The sequence below is a fragment of the Notothenia rossii genome (genome assembly GCF_949606895.1).
Source record: "Notothenia rossii genome assembly, chromosome: 6".
Taxonomy (NCBI): domain Eukaryota; kingdom Metazoa; phylum Chordata; class Actinopteri; order Perciformes; family Nototheniidae; genus Notothenia; species Notothenia rossii.
Genome location: NC_136909.1, coordinates 79,936,128 through 79,959,723, shown reverse-complemented (window position 1 = coordinate 79,959,723; position 23,596 = coordinate 79,936,128). Strand labels below are relative to the sequence as shown.

At 43.6% G+C, this 23,596-nt stretch overlaps 1 protein-coding gene across 1 annotated transcript in view; it reads right to left on the bottom strand.

Annotated features, from left to right (window-relative positions):
• Nucleotides 1-23,596, bottom strand: part of lrpprc (leucine-rich pentatricopeptide repeat containing) — a 64,414-nt gene that overhangs the window by 25,620 nt on the left and 15,198 nt on the right. The window contains exons 14-25 of the mRNA XM_079686979.1: nt 22,755-22,824; nt 20,811-20,838; nt 20,158-20,215; nt 19,280-19,386; nt 18,065-18,142; nt 17,898-17,954; nt 17,549-17,662; nt 17,311-17,441; nt 16,961-17,046; nt 11,974-12,181; nt 4,139-4,263; nt 1,042-1,148 (exon numbers count right to left, since the gene is read on the bottom strand). Of these exons, the coding sequence (XP_079543105.1) occupies nt 1,042-1,148; nt 4,139-4,263; nt 11,974-12,181; nt 16,961-17,046; nt 17,311-17,441; nt 17,549-17,662; nt 17,898-17,954; nt 18,065-18,142; nt 19,280-19,386; nt 20,158-20,215; nt 20,811-20,838; nt 22,755-22,824 (1,169 nt within the window). The remainder of the gene's footprint in view (nt 1-1,041; nt 1,149-4,138; nt 4,264-11,973; nt 12,182-16,960; nt 17,047-17,310; nt 17,442-17,548; nt 17,663-17,897; nt 17,955-18,064; nt 18,143-19,279; nt 19,387-20,157; nt 20,216-20,810; nt 20,839-22,754; nt 22,825-23,596) is intronic.

Genomic DNA, 23,596 nt, shown 5'->3' with positions numbered 1-23,596 from the left:
GTTACAATACTAAAGTAAGGACTCTGACTAAGCTTTTGGTGCTTCACAGTTTTCCACACCACCTTTGGGGTCTAGACATCAAATCCCACAACTTGCTGTTTGATCAAATGTATAACAGGGCTATTCAATTGGCGGGGTGATATCTACTGGCCCTTTGAGTATAATGTTAAAAAGTCATCTACTTTAAAAAAAAAAAAAGATTATTTTATGCCTTTATTCCAGAGAGGGTGTGTGACGAACGTAACTTCGGCACTGTGGACTGACGGCTTCGGGCCTTGTAACATTGCACATGTGGTTTGGTTTGGGGGTGTTCCCCAAACCCGTTTTGTCTGTTGCTCCTGATTGTGTTCACCTGGTGCCCTGTGTTGTCTCCTCCCCCCCTCACCTGTGTCTAATTGCTGATTAGTGTGTGGGTATTTAGGCTCTGTTTCCCTGTCTGTGTGTGTGGTAGTGTGTGTGAGATCCTGGTGGCTGTGCTCACGTGAACAGCAGATTGAGGCTGTGTCATATGTTTGTGAGTAATAAATGCCCACACCGGGTTGTATTTTGGACGTTCACTAGCTACTGTAGTGACAAACTGCCATTTATTGCATCTCTGCGTGAATGAATAGATCATTTCACCTAAATGAAATCAAATGGTGTTGATGGTTAAATTAGCTTCACATGTTGGCCTACTGAGATCTGAACTTGCCATTTAGATCTAGAAAGGCCTTGGGGCTATGTTGTTTGATTTAATTCAACACAATATATGCACTCCACTATGCTGTTGTAGTATTTACTGCATCTGAGGCTCTTGATATGATTGCTCATATTTCAAGCCATCTTTTTCCCGGCCCCTTGCTTTGGATCATTTTCATCAACCGGCCCCCATTCCAAACTAATTGAATAGCCCTGATATATAATCAACATATGATCAACTACATGGATTGGAAAGGAGCTCTTTTATCCAAGCCCTTTTTTAAAACCAGGGTATATTTGTTCAAGAAGCTGTCTGTCTGTCTGTCTGTCTGTCTGTCTGTCTGTGTGTGTGTGTGTGTTTACCTCAATGATCTTACGGGCCTCGCGGTAGCGGCCTGTTTGCAGGAAAGCGAAGAACAGATCGTACAGCATTGCCATCTCCCCTCGCTCCTTACTCACAAAGTCCATGGCTGAAGGGAAACAAAGAGAAGCAGACGGACGGGGAAACAGAGCAGAGAAAGGCAGTGAATAAAAAAAACGTCTGCAAGGTGAACAAACACACACTTCATCTTTTCCTCCTGATTCCATTATTTGGCACAAAGGCACAAAGCAGCCAGATCAAGTCTGCCCTCAAACAAACACAGGTCCCGAATGAAAGCCTAAGCTCTGATGGTAAACTTGCTAATGCGCTCTGCTCAGCGTTACGTCCTATCTCTGTCCAGCAGCCTCAGGACCACACACTGAACTATTCAAGGCCATAAAGAAAAATGAAAGTAGAAAAATTCCAAAGGAAATGATATATTGTTGTTGTGTTTGGTTGTATAGATTGAGCCCTTGGAGCAGATGGTGGACATGACGGACAAACTGTTCGAGTGCGACAGAGACGTACAGTTACCTCCTCCGACAATACGGTAAGTCCCATTTGTCTGTGAGTGGTTTCTATACATAAACACAAAACACACAATTTGCGTCTAGAGATTTCTCCGACATTTACCAACTTCGACGTAACTTTCAAAAATCTTAAAGGTCCCATGTCATGCTTTTTCCGTCCCCTTGTGTGTTATGAAGGTTTTTATGCATGTAAACGGTCTGCAGAGTCACAAACCCTCAAAGTACTCCCTGTAGCGAGTAAAACTCTAACACAGAAAAATACCTCCCCAAAACGCCTCGTTGGAGATACGTCACTGTCCATTGATTCTTCCGGGTACGCATGATGTCAACTGTACCCGGAACCAAATGGACCAATCCGTGGAGCTGTTACGTTAAGCCCCCGCTGATTGGTCCAAATTGACCAATCCACGGACTTCCTCTCACACACACACAGTGCATGCAGCTCTGCTGATCTCTCCTCCCTGGCTGCAGGCTGACAGTTGGGATTGCGGCGAAATTCTCTCTGCAGACCCATTCTCACAGCGTTTATCAACCTTTTTCTTACTCAATATCAAGCCACACTTATTGTTTTTACTTCGGCTGTGACTTTGTGTGTGCTCAGGGTGAGTTTGGCTGTGTTTCGCTGTGTATCGCTAAACAAGCAAACCACACCTCCACGGAGCTCAGCGCGATTGACAACGTCCCGACCAATCAGAGCAAACTGTGCTCACAGGGAGGGTGGGGGCTGGAGCTACTGGAGCTACAACGAGCCGTTAAAGGCAGAGAGTGAAATTCAGTGAATACACATACTATACAGAGATGCTGTATGAGAAACCAATGTGAGTTTGGAAAATTGCACAATATAAATCTATTCTAGTAAACTTCAACAATGGAAAATATGATCAGTGGAAATGGCCATGACATGGGACCTTTAATACAAAAATAATTGTCCTTTTTTTTAAAAACCCGTCTGAATCCAATGTTCAGATTTCAGTTTGGAAACGTGTGTGCAAAATAGCAAATATTTAGTAAGCCCTGCATATTTAGACATACCACTTCAGGAAACAATAAAAGGTAATAGAAAAGTATATTTGTCTTAATGTAATTCATCGACTGGGCGTTTCATGGGCATTTCTATTCATTACAACTTGAACCCTATTCCCTCGTAGTATCTCTCTTAATATAACTAATTAACATGTCCTCCACATCCCAGCTTCCTGTAGACGTTACATTGACCTCCATGTTAAAAAAGGCACGTATTGCATTATGACCCTTTCACTTTTTAAAGTTGTTGAGCTGTTGCTACGGTTGCCTGAATGTCGCAGAACTACATTTTATGTTCCTATTTACAACCAAGGTCGAACAATGAGAGACGAGATGACCCGTTTGCTCCGCAGAAAGCCACTCTTTGGGAAGTCTGCAGGTTTTGATACATTCCTGCTTTTATTTCCCATGATTTATTTCAACAAGTACTCACAGAGTTGTGGTGTCGAGTGTTTCAAGGTTGAAGTCATCCCTCTCTTGCTTTATATGAGCGAGGAAGAGCCAGAATCATATTTTATATCACGATCCACGTGTTAGTGGGCACTGGTTTCTCTCTATTAGACTATTGTAAAAGTAATTTCATGTTTTTGAGGGTGCAGCGCCTGACTTTGAGGATCTGTGACCTCTTGGGGGGTTCAGAGATAAAAGTGGGGGGGAATGGTGTATGAGGGAGTGTGTCAAATGAAAGTAAAGGAGGTGGAGAGGTGCTCCACTGCACGGTTTCAACCTTTACACACTCCAGAGCCACTTGCACCTGCGGCACATTGAACTTGAACTTTTTCACCACGCTGCTGTCGACATACAGGGAGACCGCTCAAAACATGGCGTCCGACGTGCTTCACTACGACCTCGTCTGACCCCCCCCCTCACTCTCTGCTGCTCTTACACACTCTTGGAATTGTTGCCGCTTGTTACGTGCACGTTTAATGCAAACATAGCGTGGGCACTTTGGATTAGCTATGCCTCACACACAGAAATGAATAAGAGTCAACCAGGAGAAGTACACAAACATATATATATTAGAATATGTCTAGGAGAAGCACTGACAGCGAGCACTGCTATTCTATACCTAGGCATTTTTTATATAATAAGCCTTTGACACGATTTATATTTGTTGTATACTCGATTCTGATTGGTCGATTGCTGACCATGAACTTCTATGTCCATGTTGCATGTCTTTTGCTCCTTGTCCTGTTATTCCTGTCATCTATTCACTGTCAACTTTTAATGATAGGCATAAAACCTGAAAACCCCGTAATAGTTGTTTGTTTTGGTAATGTGGAGAGCCTTTTCGAAACCTGACAAATGAATGAAAAGCAGCATCGAGTGTTGCTTCTAAGAGCGGGTTTAGTCCATAAAAGGTGCAACTGACAGGTTTCCATAATTCTAGGGAATCTGTTCTAAAGAATCTGAGAAAATAAAAAAATGTGAATCAAGAAAAAAAAAAACTAAAGTTAATCGTCAACAATTTACATAAATGTTCAAACCAAAAGTTTTAGCACCATATTTTTGGGATGACAACAAGATGAGGGTATAAATGTGTCACCTTTCTGCAGCAGTTCAGTGTCTCCTTTTTCCACCAGACCCACGATGATGCGGTGGATTGGAGGCATGTGGTTGTAGCGCTTCTGACATCCTATGACTGCTTCTAGAGCTCCGGACAGGTCCTCGCTACACACACACACACACACACACACACACACACACACACACACACACACACACACACACACACACACACACACACACACACACACACACACACACACACACACACACACACACACACACACACACACACACACACACACACACACACACACACACACACACACACACACACACACACACGGAGATGAGAGAGCGAGTTAGATGTCAGGTCTATCCAGTCAGTCATGTACAAGATTGTGTGGGCAGAGAAAAGAGAGTGCATCGTGGGGCGTTAACCCTGTGACCCACCACTCAAGCACTGTGACCCTGTGCAACAATACAGGCCTTTGAATTCCTGACAGCAGACTGTAGGTGATGAAGCCTTTTGGCCTCAATACATCATTCTCACACAATCAGGCGCTCTCACACCTGTCGGCGAGGGGCTAATGTCTCTCTGGACAGGCTTTTAGAGAGGAAGCAATACAGCAGACAAAAGAACTGCAGTGATCTTTACCCTCTCTGCTCCTCACAACTTCTCTCACTTCTTCTCCTCTTTTGTCCTCTCTAAACCTCTCTAACCTCCTCTCATTTCCTTCTCATTTTCCCCATCTCTCTTTTTGATTCCTTCTCTTCTCCCCCTCTTCGTTCTGATTTCACGCTGTCAGCTCCCACTCCCCATCTGATGACCTCGCCCCCCAGCTGAGACATTTAGCAGAAATATGGCAACAACATTAGAGACCGCCCCCCCTCCCGACCCAGTACCAGCTCTCCTTGCTCAATCTATCCTTCCTTTGCCTCTCGAGCAAACAAAAGAGTGCGCAATGGGAGGATGACTGCGCCTGATGGAGTGATAACGAGAAAAGTAGAGGGACGGAGGCGCCCGAAAAAGAAGCAAGAGGAATGAGAAGCTGAGAGAAGGGGGAGGGAAGAGAGACCACTTCAATCCCCTCTATTGTGACAGCGCTGCCATCAATCTGTTGATTGGGTAATTACCATGTCAATCACACAGAGGTCAAAGCAGATAGGGCACCTAGTGGGGAGGGGGGAGGGGGGGCAGAGGGAGTGAATGTGAGACAGACGGCTGGACGGAGCGAGACAGACAGATTGAGAGTGAACAGGTATAATTTCTCAAGTGTTTTCTCCTCTAATCAATTAGAGAAGTGGATAAGAGAAATATGCCCCGAAAGACCAACAACCCGGAAAAAAATAAAACAGGAAATGGTGTGACCTTGTGTGAGGCAGAGTGAGGAGAAGAGAGCGATGGAGGGGAGGAGGAGATGGAGTGATTGGGGTTGGAAGGTAAAGAGGTCCGCTAATTGAAATGAAGAGGGACAACATTATTCAGCAGCGGCAGTCAAGAGGCTGTTCAACCGCACAGCCGTCTGATTGAACAACACAGAAGAGACACTAAGAGATTTTTGAAAATGAGAGAAAGAGAGTGGAGATTGAATGAGAACAGGAGGGGGTCGTGGGTTTTTACTACAAAAATGAAACAATTGCAGTTAGACGTTTGTAATTTACAAAATGTGGCTTGAATGGACAAATACTGTTGCTATGTGGTGTCTCGCAATACTTTTTTACCGAGTCATGTTGGTGGAATCAATGTTTCAAAACTCCTCCAAATTCATTTCATCCCTTCTATCCGTCCACTTTATTCTTTCCTCCTAACCTACTTATAATCCCTCCACCCTAATCAGACATGTTTAAAAAAAAAAAACATCCCTTCACTCTCCAAAAAATAAGGCCTGGTGTTGCAATTACACCCCCATCTGCCTTCCTCCCCTCTCCCCCTCTCTCCGCCCACCGATCCACCCCAAAAAAGAGCTAAGGATGTCGAAAGATGGATAATTTCCCCTAGGTACAATTTAACTGTCACTTTGCGTTGCCATTTACTGCGGCGCACAGCCCTGTTAATGTCCTCAACTTTGCATGTCAGCCACTTTCCAGCCAATTAAGCCCTGAAAAAAAATGGGAGCGCTTTGCTCAGTGGAAACCTGAAGGATTAGACAAGGAAGCTCATTTTGCCTCATCTCACCCCCCCCTTCCTCCCATTCCTCTCCGTCCCCCTCTTTTGTTCCGAGGAGATCGGCAGGCCTGTTATCACGCCACTGTCCTTGCGTGGGGGAGGACAAGGTGTCTATCTCCCGAAAATGCAAATGAGACAGCGATCATGACACCACTAGCCCACTGTTATACACTTACATGTGTGGAAGAATGGCACGTATTCATGTTTACTTCACTACCCACACAGGTGAAGAGTCTTCGTACTGCACAATGTTGATATGGCAACAGTAGTGTTTACTCATCTAGCAGCATTATCCTCATTACTCGCCTAATAGTCACTCTCCTATTAGCTCAGTTTTGGTCTCAATTTCCGAGGAAAGACTCTTTAGTAAAGAGTCTAAAAAACTAAGGCCTCAGGATGACTTTTAGACGTGAACATGGTCATTTTTGTTTTGTAACATTAAATAAAATAATTTAGAAAAAAAAAAAAAAATCCCGATCCCTGATTTTTTTTCTCCCGATTGCGATCTTTTGAAAATCACGTGAGCGGCTCCGGTCCCCGATCACGTGATTGGATCGGGACATCTCTACTCTTTACCTGCTGAATGCTCCACTATGTTGCTTACCTTTTCTTTCATTAGGTGCTTGATATTGTGAGTTTACTAGTTTCTTGCCTCCAAACCAAAAAGCCACACTGATAACGTACCACAGAGCTTATGGTAACTGCAGATTCCTGTGATAACTATCCGCGATATCGTCACTATGAGAACATCATTGTCCATTTAACCCGTCATTGTTTTATAAGCATAATTGATTAGGGCATGTTGGACCATTAATGGAGTCAAGTTGTGCTGCAGTTACAATCTTTCTCAGTGTATCTTCCTTGTTCCACTTGTCTAAATGTTCACCTCTGTCTGCTTCGCTTTATCTACCAAGGATTTCCTTTTTTATTTCCACCTCCTAGATCACTCATTTTATTTTCATCTGGTCTTACTGTAATTGAAAGGAGAGGCTGTGATCTTGTGTTAGGCCTCACTAAAAATGTACACACAATATAAGACCGTAGGAAAGTGTGAAACTCACTCCTCGCCCATCAGCTCTCCTCCGTTTTTCTGTCTTATCACACACGTCCAGCCAGCTCTTCATTTAGTGCGACTCATTAGCATTTTCTGACGCTAATCACTTCCATAAGGATGTGGCAATCTGGGAAAGAGTAGTAGCAGGCTAGCACGCACAACAGTGAGCGGACGGGCATGAAGGCTAACAGGGCGGCGCGTATGATGGGCTGTCAAGGGCTAATCTGCCGGAGAAGTGTTCATTAAGTCATTAGCGCTGACACAGCGATGAGACGGGTGCAGGCAGGAGTGATGCCTGCTTTGTCCTCTTTTATCTCTTCCCTCCGTCCCCCCTCCTCCCCACTGTCTGTTTGTCCCCTGACTGACGGCATGAAGAGGAGGAGACCACCGGATAAATATAAAAGATAAAAAGAGGAGACGAGGACGAGGAGATAGATTCAGCTGGAGCGCAAAAGTCAAGTGCTGTGGTACTCAAGCCTGCCCTGAGGCTCAGCTGGAACTACGTGGTGGAAACTGCTTTACATTACTGAGCATTTCACACATCTTCCAAAGAGACACTTTTATTTCAGCCTGCGGCCCGCCTCTGTCGTTTTAAAGCTGCCAATGTATATCAAAGCTGTAACTGCAAAGCCTTATTTAGGGCCTTCAGTTGCACTTCTACACTATTTAGTGCCTGAAACTGATGTTTTAGAGATAAATAATGACTATTCGGCTCGTTTCTAACTCCTGCAGTGGATAATCTGCTCAAATAAAAGTTGAGCATTTGACCTTTCGCAAAGCCACGCCCCTAAATGCCCGTTGTCCAATCATATTCGATCACGTGCGCGGCTCCCTGTGGAAGTCCGACAAGCTTAGCGTTCAAATTCATTGCGAAAATGGTGAAGCGTTGTGCTTATGGTCTTTGCAAATCGGATAGCAGATATCCCATAAGCTTAGAGAGGGGGGGGGATATTTTACCCGTTTCCTAAACCCAAAACCCGAGAGGAGAGATGCCGCCAGTGGATAAAGAAATGCGGCAGGCCCCATGCCCAGCTGAATATGGCGAATATCAACAAACACAAATACGTTTGCTCCAAGGTAAATACGTGCTAACGTAGCTAGCTAGCTAGCTAGCAAAGATTACATTCACAAATTAACTAATTTAATTAATTAATACTAACGTTAGCTAAAGTCACACGATTATAGCTGTAAGCTGTGTGCTTCTAGTGATGTATATCACTTGATGCATAATAATGTCTGAACAGCTGAGCTCCGTTATTAGTCTACCTGTGGTCAAAGTACAAACAAGAAAGCCAACAGGCAATCATTCATTTATATTTTGCTTTAATCTTTGTAGTATTTTGTTAATGGAAAGCCTACTGCCGACTTCCCTAATCCTGCTGCACAAGTGGGCACCCCGACCCCCACAAAGGAACAACAAGGTGGATGCAGAAAGCCACCAAGGAAACGGTAGTTAACTTTAGACAAACTACAACATTTAATGCCTCTTTTGATTGTATTGTTTTATTCCAAAATAATAATAATAATTCCGTCGAATTTGACATACAGCTCATGTGGTTTTTCACTCTTGCACTGCGACCTGTATGCAAGTGCCTCTATTGATGTTGTGCCTCCCTCTTTTCTAATGTTTATACTGTGGATATAACCCTCCATAGCGTATTGTGGCCCCTTTTGTCGGGACCTGGAGGATATTGCTGCGTTATTGCTCCAAAATGAGTCTGTTAAGGCGACTCCGACGTTACGGAGACCCTCCATTATGGCTTTGTTTAACGCATCTGGCTCTCAGCTTGTCGGACTAGCAACAGTAACCAAGGGGGGGCGTGGCTTTGCGAAAGGTCAATTGGAAGGAAGGATGTTTCTTTTTATTTATTTGACCCGAGTTTGCGCCTCGCCGTTCTGATAGCTCCGCCCCTTGGCTCCAACCCCCCTCCCTCCCCCCCCCCCACATCTACAGGTGAAAATTACTTTAGCGACACATTCATCACAAGAAGTGTAGCAAAAGTCAAGGCCGCAGATTCGTCGATTTATTCTGCCACAGAGCAGATTCGTCAAGTTTTAATGACTGATTTGAGAGGTTGTAATGGAAAATATATTAAAAATATTTTTTTTTTCTGCAAGTGAACATTTCATCACTAAGTTCATTTTTTTTTTACAAGCTACAAAACTTTTTTTTTTTCTTCTGTGACTTCAAATTTGGTTCACAGTTACGTGGATATTTTATACAAATGTAAATGTACAGTATGCACACAAGCTCAGATTTATTTTCTGCAAGTGCTCACATCAGGTTTTACACGCTCTCGCATTTTGCACCATATCTACCTTCATATTTAAACTAGCTACACTTTCCAAACAAAAATGTACGATATGCTCAAGTGAAGTGGTCGACAAAAGAATACTGTGTGCATATCAAGTTCTACATTTAGTTTGAGGACTATTTCCAAGCGTTGACAACCAGCCAGCTGAAATACCAGCAGTCCGCTTGTCCACGTGCTCATTAGTGTGTTTTCACTGCAGTATCATTTGGAGGAAGTACAACTGGCAGTTGATTTGTGAACAGGGCTGTGCTAAGCTGGTGTGTGTGTGCCCGTTTGTGTGCCCGTGTGTGTGTGTGCCCGTGTGTGTGTGTGTGTGTGTGTGTGTGTGTGTGTGTGTGTGTGTGTGTGTGTGTGTGTTGGCTGCCGTTGATGACCCAGGAGTAAATTAGCCTGCTAATCTCACAGAGGCAGTGATTAACGAGTGAACCTGGAAACTCTGTTGGTGCCAGGGAGCAGACTTACAGCAAAACAAACAGCTGCAGGGGAGCACAGGTGTGTGTGTGTGAGCGTCTGGGCATGTGTGTGTGTGTGTGTGTGTGTGTAAAGGTCTACCTCTACAGAGCAGCATGTACACTAGAGGTAAACAGTGTGTGAGAGCATGTGAAGGGCATGTGTGTGTGTGTGTACTAGTGGGCCCCTAACGGCGCTGTGGTAAATCCAGCAATTAGTGCTCTGTACATAATTAACATGCTAATGAGTTGATCTACTTAAAAGCTGCTCTGAAAAAAATATAATACTCACACACTCTGAATAACACACACATACTGAATAGAGTTGAGGGGTGGAGCAATACCAGTGACCCCCGGCCAGTGTTTGGTAACGTTCATTTGCATATTTGCATTATGGGAAGAAGCATCGATGGCCGTCTCTCACCACAAACACACACTTACACATTTGAGTAGAGCAGTGGGTGTTTCAGCAGATCAGGGGTGGGGGCTCATGAGAGAGGTTGCAGCTGGCGAATCCTCTAACAAACAAAACCTGGCTCTAAAACCACACACACACACACGTACATAAATGAGCAATTTCCACATCCTCTCTCTGTCTGAATCGCTGACCCAGAGAGTAACCTCAGCTATGATCATAGGGAGGGATGAGCGACTCACACACACACACACACCTGGCAACTGGATTTGGCAGATGAAGACACAAATCTGAAAACAAAAGTGAGCTAGTTGGCTGGAAAGGGGAGAACTTCAGCCATAGAAAGATAATATACCATAACACACATTGTGGTTTCCAGCTAGGCTTGTTTTTTTGTCTGCCAGTCGGATTGCTGAAAAACGACTGGGCTGATTTTCATGAAACTTGGTGGAAGTCGTGGGTCAAGGAAGAACCCACAATATTTTTGGACACGAGCGGATGCACGAGTTGTGTTTCGCTTTTGTTACATTTGCAGAATAAGGCACAGGTGCTGCATAAACGTGGTGTTGAAATAATTTGGAGAGATAAAGTTCCCAGCTGGAAAAAATGCATGTGAACAACGTAGAAACAGCCGTCCAGCCTTGTCTAGAGAGGCGAAGTCCCTCCCTTTCCGAGGGAGCTCCATGGGACCTTATTTCGGAAAAATTATGTATTGAAGTCAATGGAGAGAGAGATTATCTTTCTATTCCGTTTGAATTGTGCCACGAATTACACATATGATGTTTGTCAATTTAAAAGTAAATTTTGCAAGTCAAAAAAAAAGAAATGTGTCGTAAAACTGCGAAGTAACACTTTTTTTGTGTTTGTGAAACCGCTCAATGAACTACATCTCCCGTCTCGCACCACACACCAAGACGGCCGTAACGTTGGCACATTTCACTTCTTTCTTTCAGAATGAGGCGAAAAGTATTAAGAGGTGAAAATCACTCCAAGTCTGGGCATGTTGAGAGCTATACATACACACAAGGAGAGTTAGTCGGTTCCGTAAGAGCCAGCATGCGGGACCGGGATTTGTAGTCTTTCTAGTTGTGTATTTTTCATAGTCACATTCAATTTCAACAGTTTTACGACAAACTTGTGACTTTTTTGACATGGAAATTCATTTTTAAGACTGACAAACATCATGTAATTCGTGGCACAATTCAAACGGGATCCAAAGATAATCTTTCTCTGCCCATTGACTTCAATGCATAATTTTTCCCGAAATAAGATCCCATGGGTCGGAAGTAGATGGGCGGGACTTCGCCTCTCTATTGATGTTCTAAAATACAACAATTCTTGTAGCATACCTTTTTTTCTCCAGTGACTTAAAGCTAATACAGACCTGGAAGTCAAAAGAACGACTCCCCAACTTTGGTTATTTTTGTATGAGGGAGTGTTTTTGTGATTTGTAACACAGCCAGTTTGCTTACCTCTCGATGTATGCAGTAACCAGGGGTGAGAGGAGGTTGGAGTTGGGCTTGGCCAGTCCGAGGGTGAACATGGACTCCTGCAGGCGCTGAATGGCGGGGGCGCCGCCCTTGGTCGCCAGAGAAAAGAGCATGTGGAATAACAGCGTGGTGTGTTTGTCATGTAACACCACCTCCTTCTCTTTCATCTCCTTCAGGAGTTCCACTGCCTCTGTGGTGGAGGGAAAGCGAGAGTGGGAAGAAACATCAGTCAACATAAAGGGATGGTGATTTACAGGTAAAGACGGGAAAGGCCAAATGTAAAGAACAAAAGACAGGAAGAAAGAGATTATGCAGCGTGATGAAGGGAAGGCGAGCGGTGGGCAGAGCTGGGGGAAGAGTAGGGTGTGTGAATACGATAAAAGGCCCCTTTAGCTAATTCCATGTGGGGAAAACAAACTCATATTAAAACAGCATTTTGTGCCCAGCAGGGATGCAAATCCAACCCGTATAATGCCAACTCTGTGCTAATTGCTACTTGCGGTTTTCTAAACGAGACTACAATTACCGGACCCCTACAATGGAGGCCGGCTTTTTGCTGTGGCCATGTGGAAAGCACTTGGGGGGCTAAATTATAGGTATGTGGCGACAAGGGCCCGCCGTGGCCCCAGTGAGACCCCGGTAAGCGGGCTGAGGGGTGGATCAGTTTGGTCAAGCCCAGTCGGTAATGGAGGGCTTTTTAACGGGCCGCGCGCCCATCTGGCCAACACTAGGGGCTAAATGGTTAAAAGGGAATGTGTGTATGTTTGTGTGTATATGTGGTGTATCAGACTAAGGTAATTAAGATGTGTTTACTGTCTATTTAGACAGCTGCTAATGGGCTGACAGCGATACAGCCGCTCTCCACCACAGATACTAATCTATACAGCATGACCAAGAGGAGGGGGGAGATGGAGAGATGCAGAATATATTTGAATAACGTGTGAGAAGCCAGTCCTCTAACTGCAGGGAAATATGGGCATCGAGTTCAACATTCACACACCAACATTTTCCTTACGTTGATGAAAGAGTGCAGCAAGCTCAGATGCAGAAAAAAAAAAGAAAAGTGTCTCAAATCACACACACACACACACACACACACACACACACACACACACACACACACACACACACACACACACACACACACACACACACACACACACACACACACACACACACACACACACACACACACACACACACACACACACACACACACACACACACGGCGACTGGTGAGTGCTTTGGCATCCTAATTTCAGCATTTCTCTCTCCAGCTCTCCACCTCTCTGTGCCAGTTGTTATGGCGATGGGAACCAAAGGCTGTCACACATGTAATGGGACAGGGGAAAATACAGAAAGGAGGAGGAGGAAGGGGGGTCAAGGAGGGAGACACTGTTAAACTGAGAAACTCCCTCTAAAAGGGAACTTTGGGATTTTAGCCTTGACCATTTTAACAAAATACTCAACACACTACAGGAAAGGGTAAACCTCAAAAAGCATTATCGGGCCTCTTTAAAGGATTGCCCTGACATGAGGTCATGTGTGTACTGTTTATCAGTTCATATGCAACTTGTTCTCACCCACTGACTCTGTGTCTCTCTCCATGTTTCACTTCCTCCCTCCTTCCATACCTCTCTCCATCACTCCGACACACCCGCTAATCACTGAGACCAATGGCTTGGAGTTGATCTGCCCAAATGGAGCTACACAAGCTAACATCCCTCCATCTTACGTTGAATCCCCCCCCCCTCCCTCTATCCATCTCTGCCTTTATCCGTCCGTTTAGCCAGTATGCATATCCATCAGCTCAACCGAGCATCATAGCCAGCAAAGCAAGCCAATCCAAACACACACACACACACACACACACACACTCACATCAGGGGATGGGAGGCAGAGACAGGCCAGGTAAACAAACATCACACAGCCCAATGGTTCATCTAATGTTGCATGACTTGACTGCTAGACACACACACACACACACACACACACACACACACACACACACACACACACACAGAGCACCAAAGACGGGTCCAGGACCTCCTAAAGCCAGGAAAAGTTGTGTTTACCAAAGTGGGAGGATGGACAGATGGAGGGAGAGGGGCAAAGGCAGGTCAAAGAGACGCTTGGTGATAGAGGAGAGAGGTGTATTAAAAAGATGAGGGAGAGAAGTGAAGGGGTGTACAGGCCCATGAAGAAGGGTTAGGCAGGTTCACTGGGAGGCAGGAAAGTTAGATTAAAGGATGCACAAAAAGGTTATCCAATACATTTTGTCTGTGTCAGTGGGACTTTAAGTTGAAAAGCCAAAGCAAGTTCAAGCAAAACATGTCTACATATTCAGGAGCTTATTTTATTTACGTCCTTATTTGCGTTAATTTAAATGTAAAGTTTAGCACTGGTGTTGGCAGTGAAAAGTGGAGACCATCTTCCAATGGGATCACACCAACCCATGGCTCTTGTTCCGTTTCCTTCCCCTCCTATTTCAAGCACCTTACTTTCGACCACAGTCAGCCGCAAATACTGCCTTGTTTTGATCTCAACTAGACATCTGTAAAGTTTTATAACAGGCCAACACTTGGGAAAGTACTACAAACTTATTCTGTGGCAGTAACGTTGCTAGTTTTTTTAAAGTGAGTTAAACTTAAAGATTGGGAAGTGGTCCCTGAATTAACTAATTCAAGAGTTAATAGCTATGTGTTTATGTCTGATGATTGCCATGTGATCTGTAGTATAATATAAGTATATAACCTACAAACTTTTACAATAACACTGGAAAAAGTGAATCCTTATTTTATTATCTTTGGAATGGATGGCAGCAATATCTTGGATAAAATTGTATTAAGTCCTAAACAGGGTCATACAGTTTATAATGAGGTGACTAAAGCCCCTGTCACACTGTCCCGAAATTGACACCCGATGGACAAACGATTAAGGAAATGTTCAAATTTGGCTCTGATCGTAACAACATCGGGCCATTCGTGAGGGCATCTTAAGCCATCGTATGACCGCTGGTGGAGTTTCTCAGGCTCCGGCAGCAACTTCGGGAGCGGTGGCAAAATCTTTGGCATCACAAAGATGGCTTAAGATGCCCTCACGAATGTCCCGATGTTGCCACGATCAGAGCCGAATTTGAACATTTATTTTATCGTGTTTCCATCTGGTTGTTTTATTGCACAACAAAATCATGTAAACATATTATGTAAATAACCCAATTTGTGTTCTGTGAAACTAAAAAGGATATCATATATTATTTTGAAGGCGAGGAAGTTGTTGTTGCTATGGAAACAACATGACGGAGAACACTTAATATCTTCTACATATAAAGACGGAGAAAGTAAAGAACAAAGTCGGAAAATATCAGTACAGTATCATAATACTTTAACATAATTGTTTGTGTTAGTTTCGTTGCAGTTGTATGTCTTAAATGTAATGTAAATGTTGCCTTCGTGTGTGGTTCGGGGCCATCTTCGTGCGAAATTCACAATTCCATATTCGTGTGTCCATCGGGTGTCAATTTCGGGACAGTGTGACAGGGGCTTAAGGGGCTGCAGGCTAATATGGTGGGAATATTACATCTGCAATTATCAACCCACATGTCCATGTCATGATTTTGAGGGGAACATAGGACACAATCAGATAGCGATGTTGGGAATCTGTTGTTGTCGGAACATAAGTTCACTATATTTTGTGAGTATGACTTCAATTGTTTTTCCACCCTAACCTTATGGAAAAAAAAATTACACGCAAATAAAGAGATGAAAGGTAAGACAGATGGATGTATAGACACTGACAGATGTGAAGGCTAAAAGGACCCTGAGGGGGATGAGCAGTGGATGGAAGGCAACATAAGGATACATTCAAAAGGACAAAGAGAGAGGAAAAAAAAAGTTGCCTGACGAGGTGGGAGGCTTTGAAACAAGGGCAAAAACAACAAAGCCATTAGATAGGGCGAGAAATAAAAAGCAAGATGCCAGGAGACATGATCTTCAGCTGGGCCTGGTGTGTGCTGGGTGGGGACAGGCTAACATCAAGGTTAGCCATGTGTGCTAATGTGGCTGACAAGCGTCCCCTCCATATGCACACTCTGGCTAATGGCAAATGCGTTAGCGCTGCCTATACACACCCCAACACACACACCAAGTCGCGGCCACCAAATGCCTCTTGCTTGAATTGACATTCAAATTTCTCTGTGTGTGTGTGTAAAATGCTCAAGCACTTCGGCGGACATGATCTGCCATTAGCATCAAGGCGGATTTCAATAATCCTGGAAAAATACACACAGTCCTGTAATTTTCCCCCTCTCTCATTACTCAGTGACGCGGGTGTGTGCGAGGGGTGGGAGATTGAGAGAATGACACGCGTGGAGACAGAGCGGGGGAGAGAGGGTCAGATAGAGAGACAGAGACGAAGACGGAGAGAGGGGAGGACAGACGGGGGAATCATTTTGCCTGTCATTGTGTGCAAAAAGCAGAGCGTTAAAACTGATGGTAATTGGGTCTTCGATGGGCTGAAGGAAACCCACCGTAGCATTCTGAAAATGGCCGGCTAATGTGGTTTGAGGGAGGGAGAGAGACAGATTGTGACAGAGCTGGTGACACACAGGCTCAACAACACACACACACACACACACACACACACACACACACACACACACACATCTGTAGACATTTTAAGTTCAAGCCTGATTTACTTTGATCCAGCTTACTGTCAGAGATAAAGGAGTGAGGAACTAAGTGCTTGTGGGATTAGTCAATTAATCAATTGACACAAAATAAAGAACATTAAGATAATCAATCGTTTTTAAACCGTCAAGCTGGAATGTGTTTGAAGATCTTTTGGTTTTAGAAGATCAGTTGGAGAAGAGACTGAGAAAGTGTGGTGTGCAGTTTTTATATAAAAGGACACTTTAGAAGCCGAAGCAATTGGCACACTAAAATCTTAGCTGCACCCTAGAGAAACTTACCGTCCATTCTGTCGTTCTTTGCGAGACACTGGACCAGTGCGATGTATTTAGTGCCATCAAGCTTCACTGACGTGTCCTTACGAGTCCTGAAGACAGAGACAGAGAGAGACAGATTAATGTACTCCACTTACAGTAATGCACCTCATCTATTGTGCGCTCTCCTGCTGGCCTTCAGTCTGATGAGGTGGTGAGTGAAGAGAAGGAAACGAGGGTGGAAGGGAGAGTTTCCTGTGTTTTAGTCAACAGAGCGGCTGGACCCTGCATTAATGTCTCCCCTAATACCACTCAAGTTAAACTTTAATGGCGGACTACTGGTCACAGCACTTCTTTGTGTATCCTGCCTAACGTACATTTCCCTCTTCAGGTTGAGCGCCTCCTCCACGTTGTTGTGGCGACAGCACAGGCCGATGAGGCTGGCGTATGCGGGGGTCGTCATCTCGTCCTCGTGCTGGCGCTTCAGCTTCAGGGCGCGCATCAATTTCTAATCACACGTAAAAACAACAGATTTCAGAACCAAACACACAAAAAGCAACACATTTCAAGAAGAAACAAAAAAGGGTTTTGTGAGTGATCCAAAACAAATCCTACCTCCTCAGCGACGAGACTCTGGATGGTTAGTTTGAGAATGGTTTCCAATGGTTGGGTCTCTGCTTTCTTTTTGGCGAGCTTCTTCTCAAGAGAATACACCCTGCCCTCATTCCCCTGATGGAGAAAGGTGTTAAACACATAATCAAATGCATACACACCTTCAACAGCTTGTTTGAAATAACACTGTGCGCTCTATTCATTGTTTTATGTTTTGGCAAGTTGTATTCAAATGTGGAGTTCAAGCAATACAAGTTTCCCTAAAGATAAACACAAGCGTTCAAATTGAATAAAGTTGAGTCTCGTAGCGTTTTGATCATTTTATATGCATTTTTCACAGCGTCCTACTTACAATGCCAACGACAGCCTCTGAGCCAGCGCCATCGTGGTCCACCAGAGCAAACACATCCTGACACACACACACACACACAGATAACATTAAACATCTTAATCATTAGAGACGCTTTAATAACAGGGTAGTACAGTACAGAAACGTAGTACAAATACTCTGTACTGTACCTTCATGAGCTCTGGGACTTGGTAGGACTGCAGCAGGTTCTTGATGCCTCTGCAGATGTTCAGTGTCAGAGTTATATTCTACAGAGAAACGAAAAGGGAGAAAAACAACATCAGCAAAGCACCGATGAGCCAACAGCAAGCAACAGGTTCCACAGGAGATCAACCTGTTGCATTTTGTTTGTAAAAAGTTAACTGCAACCAAATGGCTGGGAAATAAGTGAAATCAACTTGAATAGCTTTGTTTAAAAGCCGTCACAGAGCTGGTGTTTGAATTAAGCTCAATACGCATGCACCAACAAACCTTTACTAGGTGCTTTCTTTATTTCTGATAGTAAAATATAATATGTGTGTAACTAGGGCTGCTCAATTAAATCGTATTTTTAAATCGCGATTACGATTATGGCTTGCAACGATTACGAAAACAACGTAATCGAAATAAAACGATTATTTTTTTATTATTATAATTTTTTTAATATTTTTTTTTTGGGGGGTTTTCAGTTGAATTATACTTAAAGTTCAGGGTAATCAACTGTTAAAAACATACTGTTCACATTTTTTTGCTCCGATAAATTGATGTTTTCAAAGTCAATGAATAATCGCATTTAATAAATCGCAATTACAATTATTGACCCAAATAATTGAGATTATGATTTTTGCCATAATCGAGCAGCCTTATGTGTAACTACTGTAAATGAATATGTGATTATAGTGTATTTTTGCTTTCTGGTATTTACACACTACCAATAACTGCTCATTAGGAGTCACTAAAACAAGTTATCAGTCCTTCAGGGTCAGAATTAAACTTTCCTAGGCCAAAATGTTGGCCCGTTTTTCCCATTTGGGTATTTTTTTCCGTGACTCAAAAGCCAAGACTGTCCATTTGTTCGTACTGAACTCCAAACGGCCCTTTAAGATGTGCCCTTTGACCAGTAATTTAAAACATGATTAAATCTTCTACAACACGTCTGCACGTCTCAACTCAAACCTTCAGTCTTCAGCAATGGAGAGCAGGAAAAGAGTGTGTGTGTGTGTGTGTGTGTGTGTGAACATCGTAAATAATCCGAATCTGATTACACATAGCAAATCATCTCAGATCAGAGTGTGTAAGCTCTTTTAATGCGGGAAGGTTATGCATTAACTGGATATATGGTTGAGTTGTGTATGAATGTGCTCACATCAGTGTGTGTGTGTGTATGTGTGTGTGTGTGTGAATACCTTATCTTTCAGTTGACTTAAGTATTGCCGCAGCTTGTATTCATTTCTATGCACCTCCGCCTCCGACATGTTGTCGATAACATTGTACAAGAAGAAGGCTGAAGTATCTGGAAGTGATGAAAACACACACAGTGACTAGTTGTCTTGGGAATACATTTCATTTGCCTCCGTGTCCGTCACTGCATCCATTTGTGCATATATACAAAAAATCTGTGACCTCTGCAGAGTGTGTGTTTGTGTTTCTGCTGACAGAGGCTGCTTCTGGGCTGCAGTGTGAGTGAACGTGCGATGGCTGGCAGTGACAGCTTCCCACTACTTCAACTCTCACACACACACACACACATAAAACACACATACACGCAGATGATGTGGCCTAATGGGATGTGACATGGATAACAGTCTCCATCGCTCCCACCAGCACTAACACCAGTTTCCGATGGGGACTGTCCGTGACACACACACTTACACGGAGCGACATTAACGCTCCACACACACACTCTCACACTGTCAGACCAGGAACGTTGCACAGCAATAACACACACACTCTTTTAACTACTCATCGCTGTGTCAGCAGCCAGGCTCTATTTCCTCAGACGGAGCGAGCCGGTCTTTCACTCACTCACACCTGGACATAAACTCACACAGGCTGGCTGTAAGAAGCGGGGCGGTCGGCAGAATTTCTGCCATTGAGACTGCACATAAACACACACACAGATCGGACAAACACACTGGGCATGTTTTTGTCATCTGAGCTAAAGTTGGAGGATGGATGAGACGGAGACAGCAAGTTTGAATACTGATACATGATCGATCACACACACACACACACACACACACACCACACACACACACACACACAACCCCCCCCCCCCCCTTACCAGAAGGCTTTGTGCCTTCTTTTGAGAAGCGCTTGTCTTTGGACAAGAGCTCAGTAATCTGGGGGAAACAAAAATGAAACACACAATAAGACAAATGGCGTACATTAAAGAAACAACACCATCTCCACAGGAATAGTTAGGGTTCCATTTCATCATAGGCAATCCAATCCTTAACAATTCCTTTTCTATATTAACACTTTAACAACTGCATTTGGTATCTTATGAAAGAGCTCTGTGTGAATGAACTGTATGTTTGCTTAATATCTTTGTATGTATATGTTCAGTGGGCCATAAGGAGATTTGGATAAAAGGCAGCAGATGGTCAGATTGTATATTCTTCCTAAATGTAACCCAGTATGTAGCAGATGGCGAATAAACTGGATATCATAACAGTTTTATTGTGTGAGGAATAAGCCGTCATATATAGTGAACATGCATCAAATGCTTTAAATGCGAAAAAGAGATTAGTTTTAACTTGAATAAGTGAATGTCTTAATAAAGTGTGTTCTCTTTTGTACATGAAGGCTCTTTTACTGGATCATTTTCATTATTTCCAGCTATTTCACTTTTATTTGAAAGGCTTTCCGTCTGTAGTCCAGTACATTATCCTTCACAGATACTCAACACATAATATGGGCACATTCACTTCTTACCTTCACCATGCTCTCCACATCAGAGAACCTGCAGGGGGCAGTAGAGGACAACACATGAGCAGCTGGGACACACACAGACACACACAGACACACCCCCCCCAGCGGGTCCACAGGACTCCAGCGAGTCAGAGTTAATGTGCAATTTGCTCACAAGTGAAGGTACGTTTTGCTTTTAGGGCTCAAACATAAAAGGATGTCTGCATTTGCTAAAAATTCATCTCAGGAAAAAGAAACACCTCCACCACACACACACACTTCCATCATGGATTTATTCTGCTCTCAAACAACATTCAAGTTTTACCAACTTTGAGCTCTGTTGCTGTAAATTCCCTTCATAAATGATCACTCTAAAGTTGTCAAAATACAATATTGCAAGATGTCTCTAAACTTAGCTCACTTGAATATTGATTGCTTGTACGGTCTGTGAACTTAGTACTGTTGGTGAACCGTTAAATGTTCAAAAGGATCTGAATGTTGTTTAAAAACTGAAATATAGATGTTTTGTAAATCCCATTCCCACCCCAACTTTTAAATATATATAAAAACCTCATAAATGTTTGATATAATCAAAATAAGTACATTTTCTCAGATAGGGTTTGATTTAAGTGACCATAATACTGACTGTGTCATATTGCCATAGCAACTGAATTGACAGTGTAGTACAATAAAATACGTTAAGAAAGCGCCACAGATTTTTCAGTTTGACACACTCAATCCCGCAGCACAAGAGAGGAAAGACTGCAGTACAAAAGCCTGGGAAACCACAAAAGACACACACACACTAAATGATGACAACGTGCGACATTTCTGGCGTTGTCAGCTAGTTGCTGGAGAGGAGGATAAAGGGGGAGAGGAGAGGAGAAGAGAGGAGAGGAGGTCTTTAATGATTAAATTATCCCCTGACCTTGCCTTTGACAGGGGCAGGTCCCGCATTGCAATGACACGGCACTCACACACCAACACACACACACCAACACACACATTCCCCAAGTGACAAGCCCAATTACAACCCTGTCAGGCAACTTAACAGTCAGAGGTGTGTGTGTGTGTGTGTGTGTGTGTGTGTGTGTGTGTGTGTGTGTGTGTGTGTGTTAATGCATGGCAAATGGAGGAGAGGGAGCGAAGTCATACACATAAAAGACGGACAACAATGTGGACTCAATGATTTTAAATATTTTTTAAATGAAGCCAATATCTTCTAAAAACGGTCTTGTAATGTTCATTTATTGGTGGTTTCGAAATAAGCTAAAACTATATTGCATGCATTTTTACAATTATGTTTCCTATTACGTTAGTTAGAAATCAACCAAGTTAATCAGCAAAGTAAATAACTAAGAAAGTTTCAAGTTAAGCTCGACTGAGCAGAGTTTAGCTTTCTGGAGGAAGAAATAACTTTGCTCCCTGCAGACAAGTCAGAGCCTTTTCTCTTTGGCTTCCCTCCAGCTTCACGCAGGGGCCGGAGCGTTTCTGTGTGGGTGTGGAGTGCTAAACTGTAAATATTCATAAATACCCCTTCAACAAAAGCCCACGGGTCAGACCCCGGTCCTAAGGCTTCCTCTGTGTGAGTGTTGGTGCAGGAGAGAGAGTTAGATCAGTATGGGGGTCCATGTACGAGGGGCAGTGGTGGGCATCTGCTAATTTACATATCTCCCACGGTGCTTTGGGGCGAGAGCTGAGGGATGACTGCCTCCATATGCATGAGGCAGCCGCGAATATGTGTGTGTGATGGAGTGTTTTTCCCTGCAGCTGCCCACACACACACACACACACACACACGTTGTGGTGGATGGTGTGATACGATGCACATGTCATAGTCATAGCATATGCTACAGGCCTCCCTAAAAACACCATTCAGGAGTTTGAAGGGAATTATGGAGAAATATGGAATATGAAATGATGAAGAACACATTAAGACATTAACAGAGAACGGGCTAATTGACTAACGTTTTGAAGTTGTTGACGAGGCTCATACGGAAAACGATGAGTTCCGTCGCCGGGCAGGATGGATCCGACACTGGAAAACAGAGCAGACCGATGAGTGATGAGAGGGAAAGGAAGAAGGAAAGGAGCAACAGCTTGTCCTCTCTGGAATGTATCCGTGTGGTTTAGTTATGAATATACGTTGAATATAACCTATCGCCAAGTCGCTGCATCATTTGCGGGAGCTGTGGATTATAACATCTTGCAAGTAGTAATGCCTCGCACCAAAGGAATCATACGACCCTTTCCTTTGTTATTGAATATTCCACTGTTTATCTGTGGCAGTATGAGGGGGCAATGGTTGGAATGTAGCTAATAAAATAAACGTGTAATCTATAAAATGTCTACAAATATGTAAAAATGGCTGAAGGGCATTGAAGGTATTTGTTGTTTAATTGAGTGGGAATTTGTGGGAAAGTAAAAAATGACCACCTTGAGGATGTGCAGTGTTTATGGAGAAATATATGAAATTAAAACTGTGTGTGTGTGTGTGTGTGTGTGTGTGTGTGTGTGTGTGTGTGTGTGTGTGTGTGGTTCATTGTGGACACTGAAATACAGACAGAGGAAACGGAGCGACGTATGTGAAAACCAGTGGTGGACATTTGAGACTAAAACAAGATGAAAGACAGAAAACAGGAAGAGTCCTCCATTATTTACCAGCCTTCTCCATCCGTCCCTGTGACAGAGCGAGCGCCTCTCCTTCTCGCTCTTTACATATTCACACACACTCTTAAAAGGCCTGATGAGCAAAGAGGAGTAAGTGGGCAAGTGTGTGTGTGTGTGTGTGTGTGTGTGTGTGTGTGTGT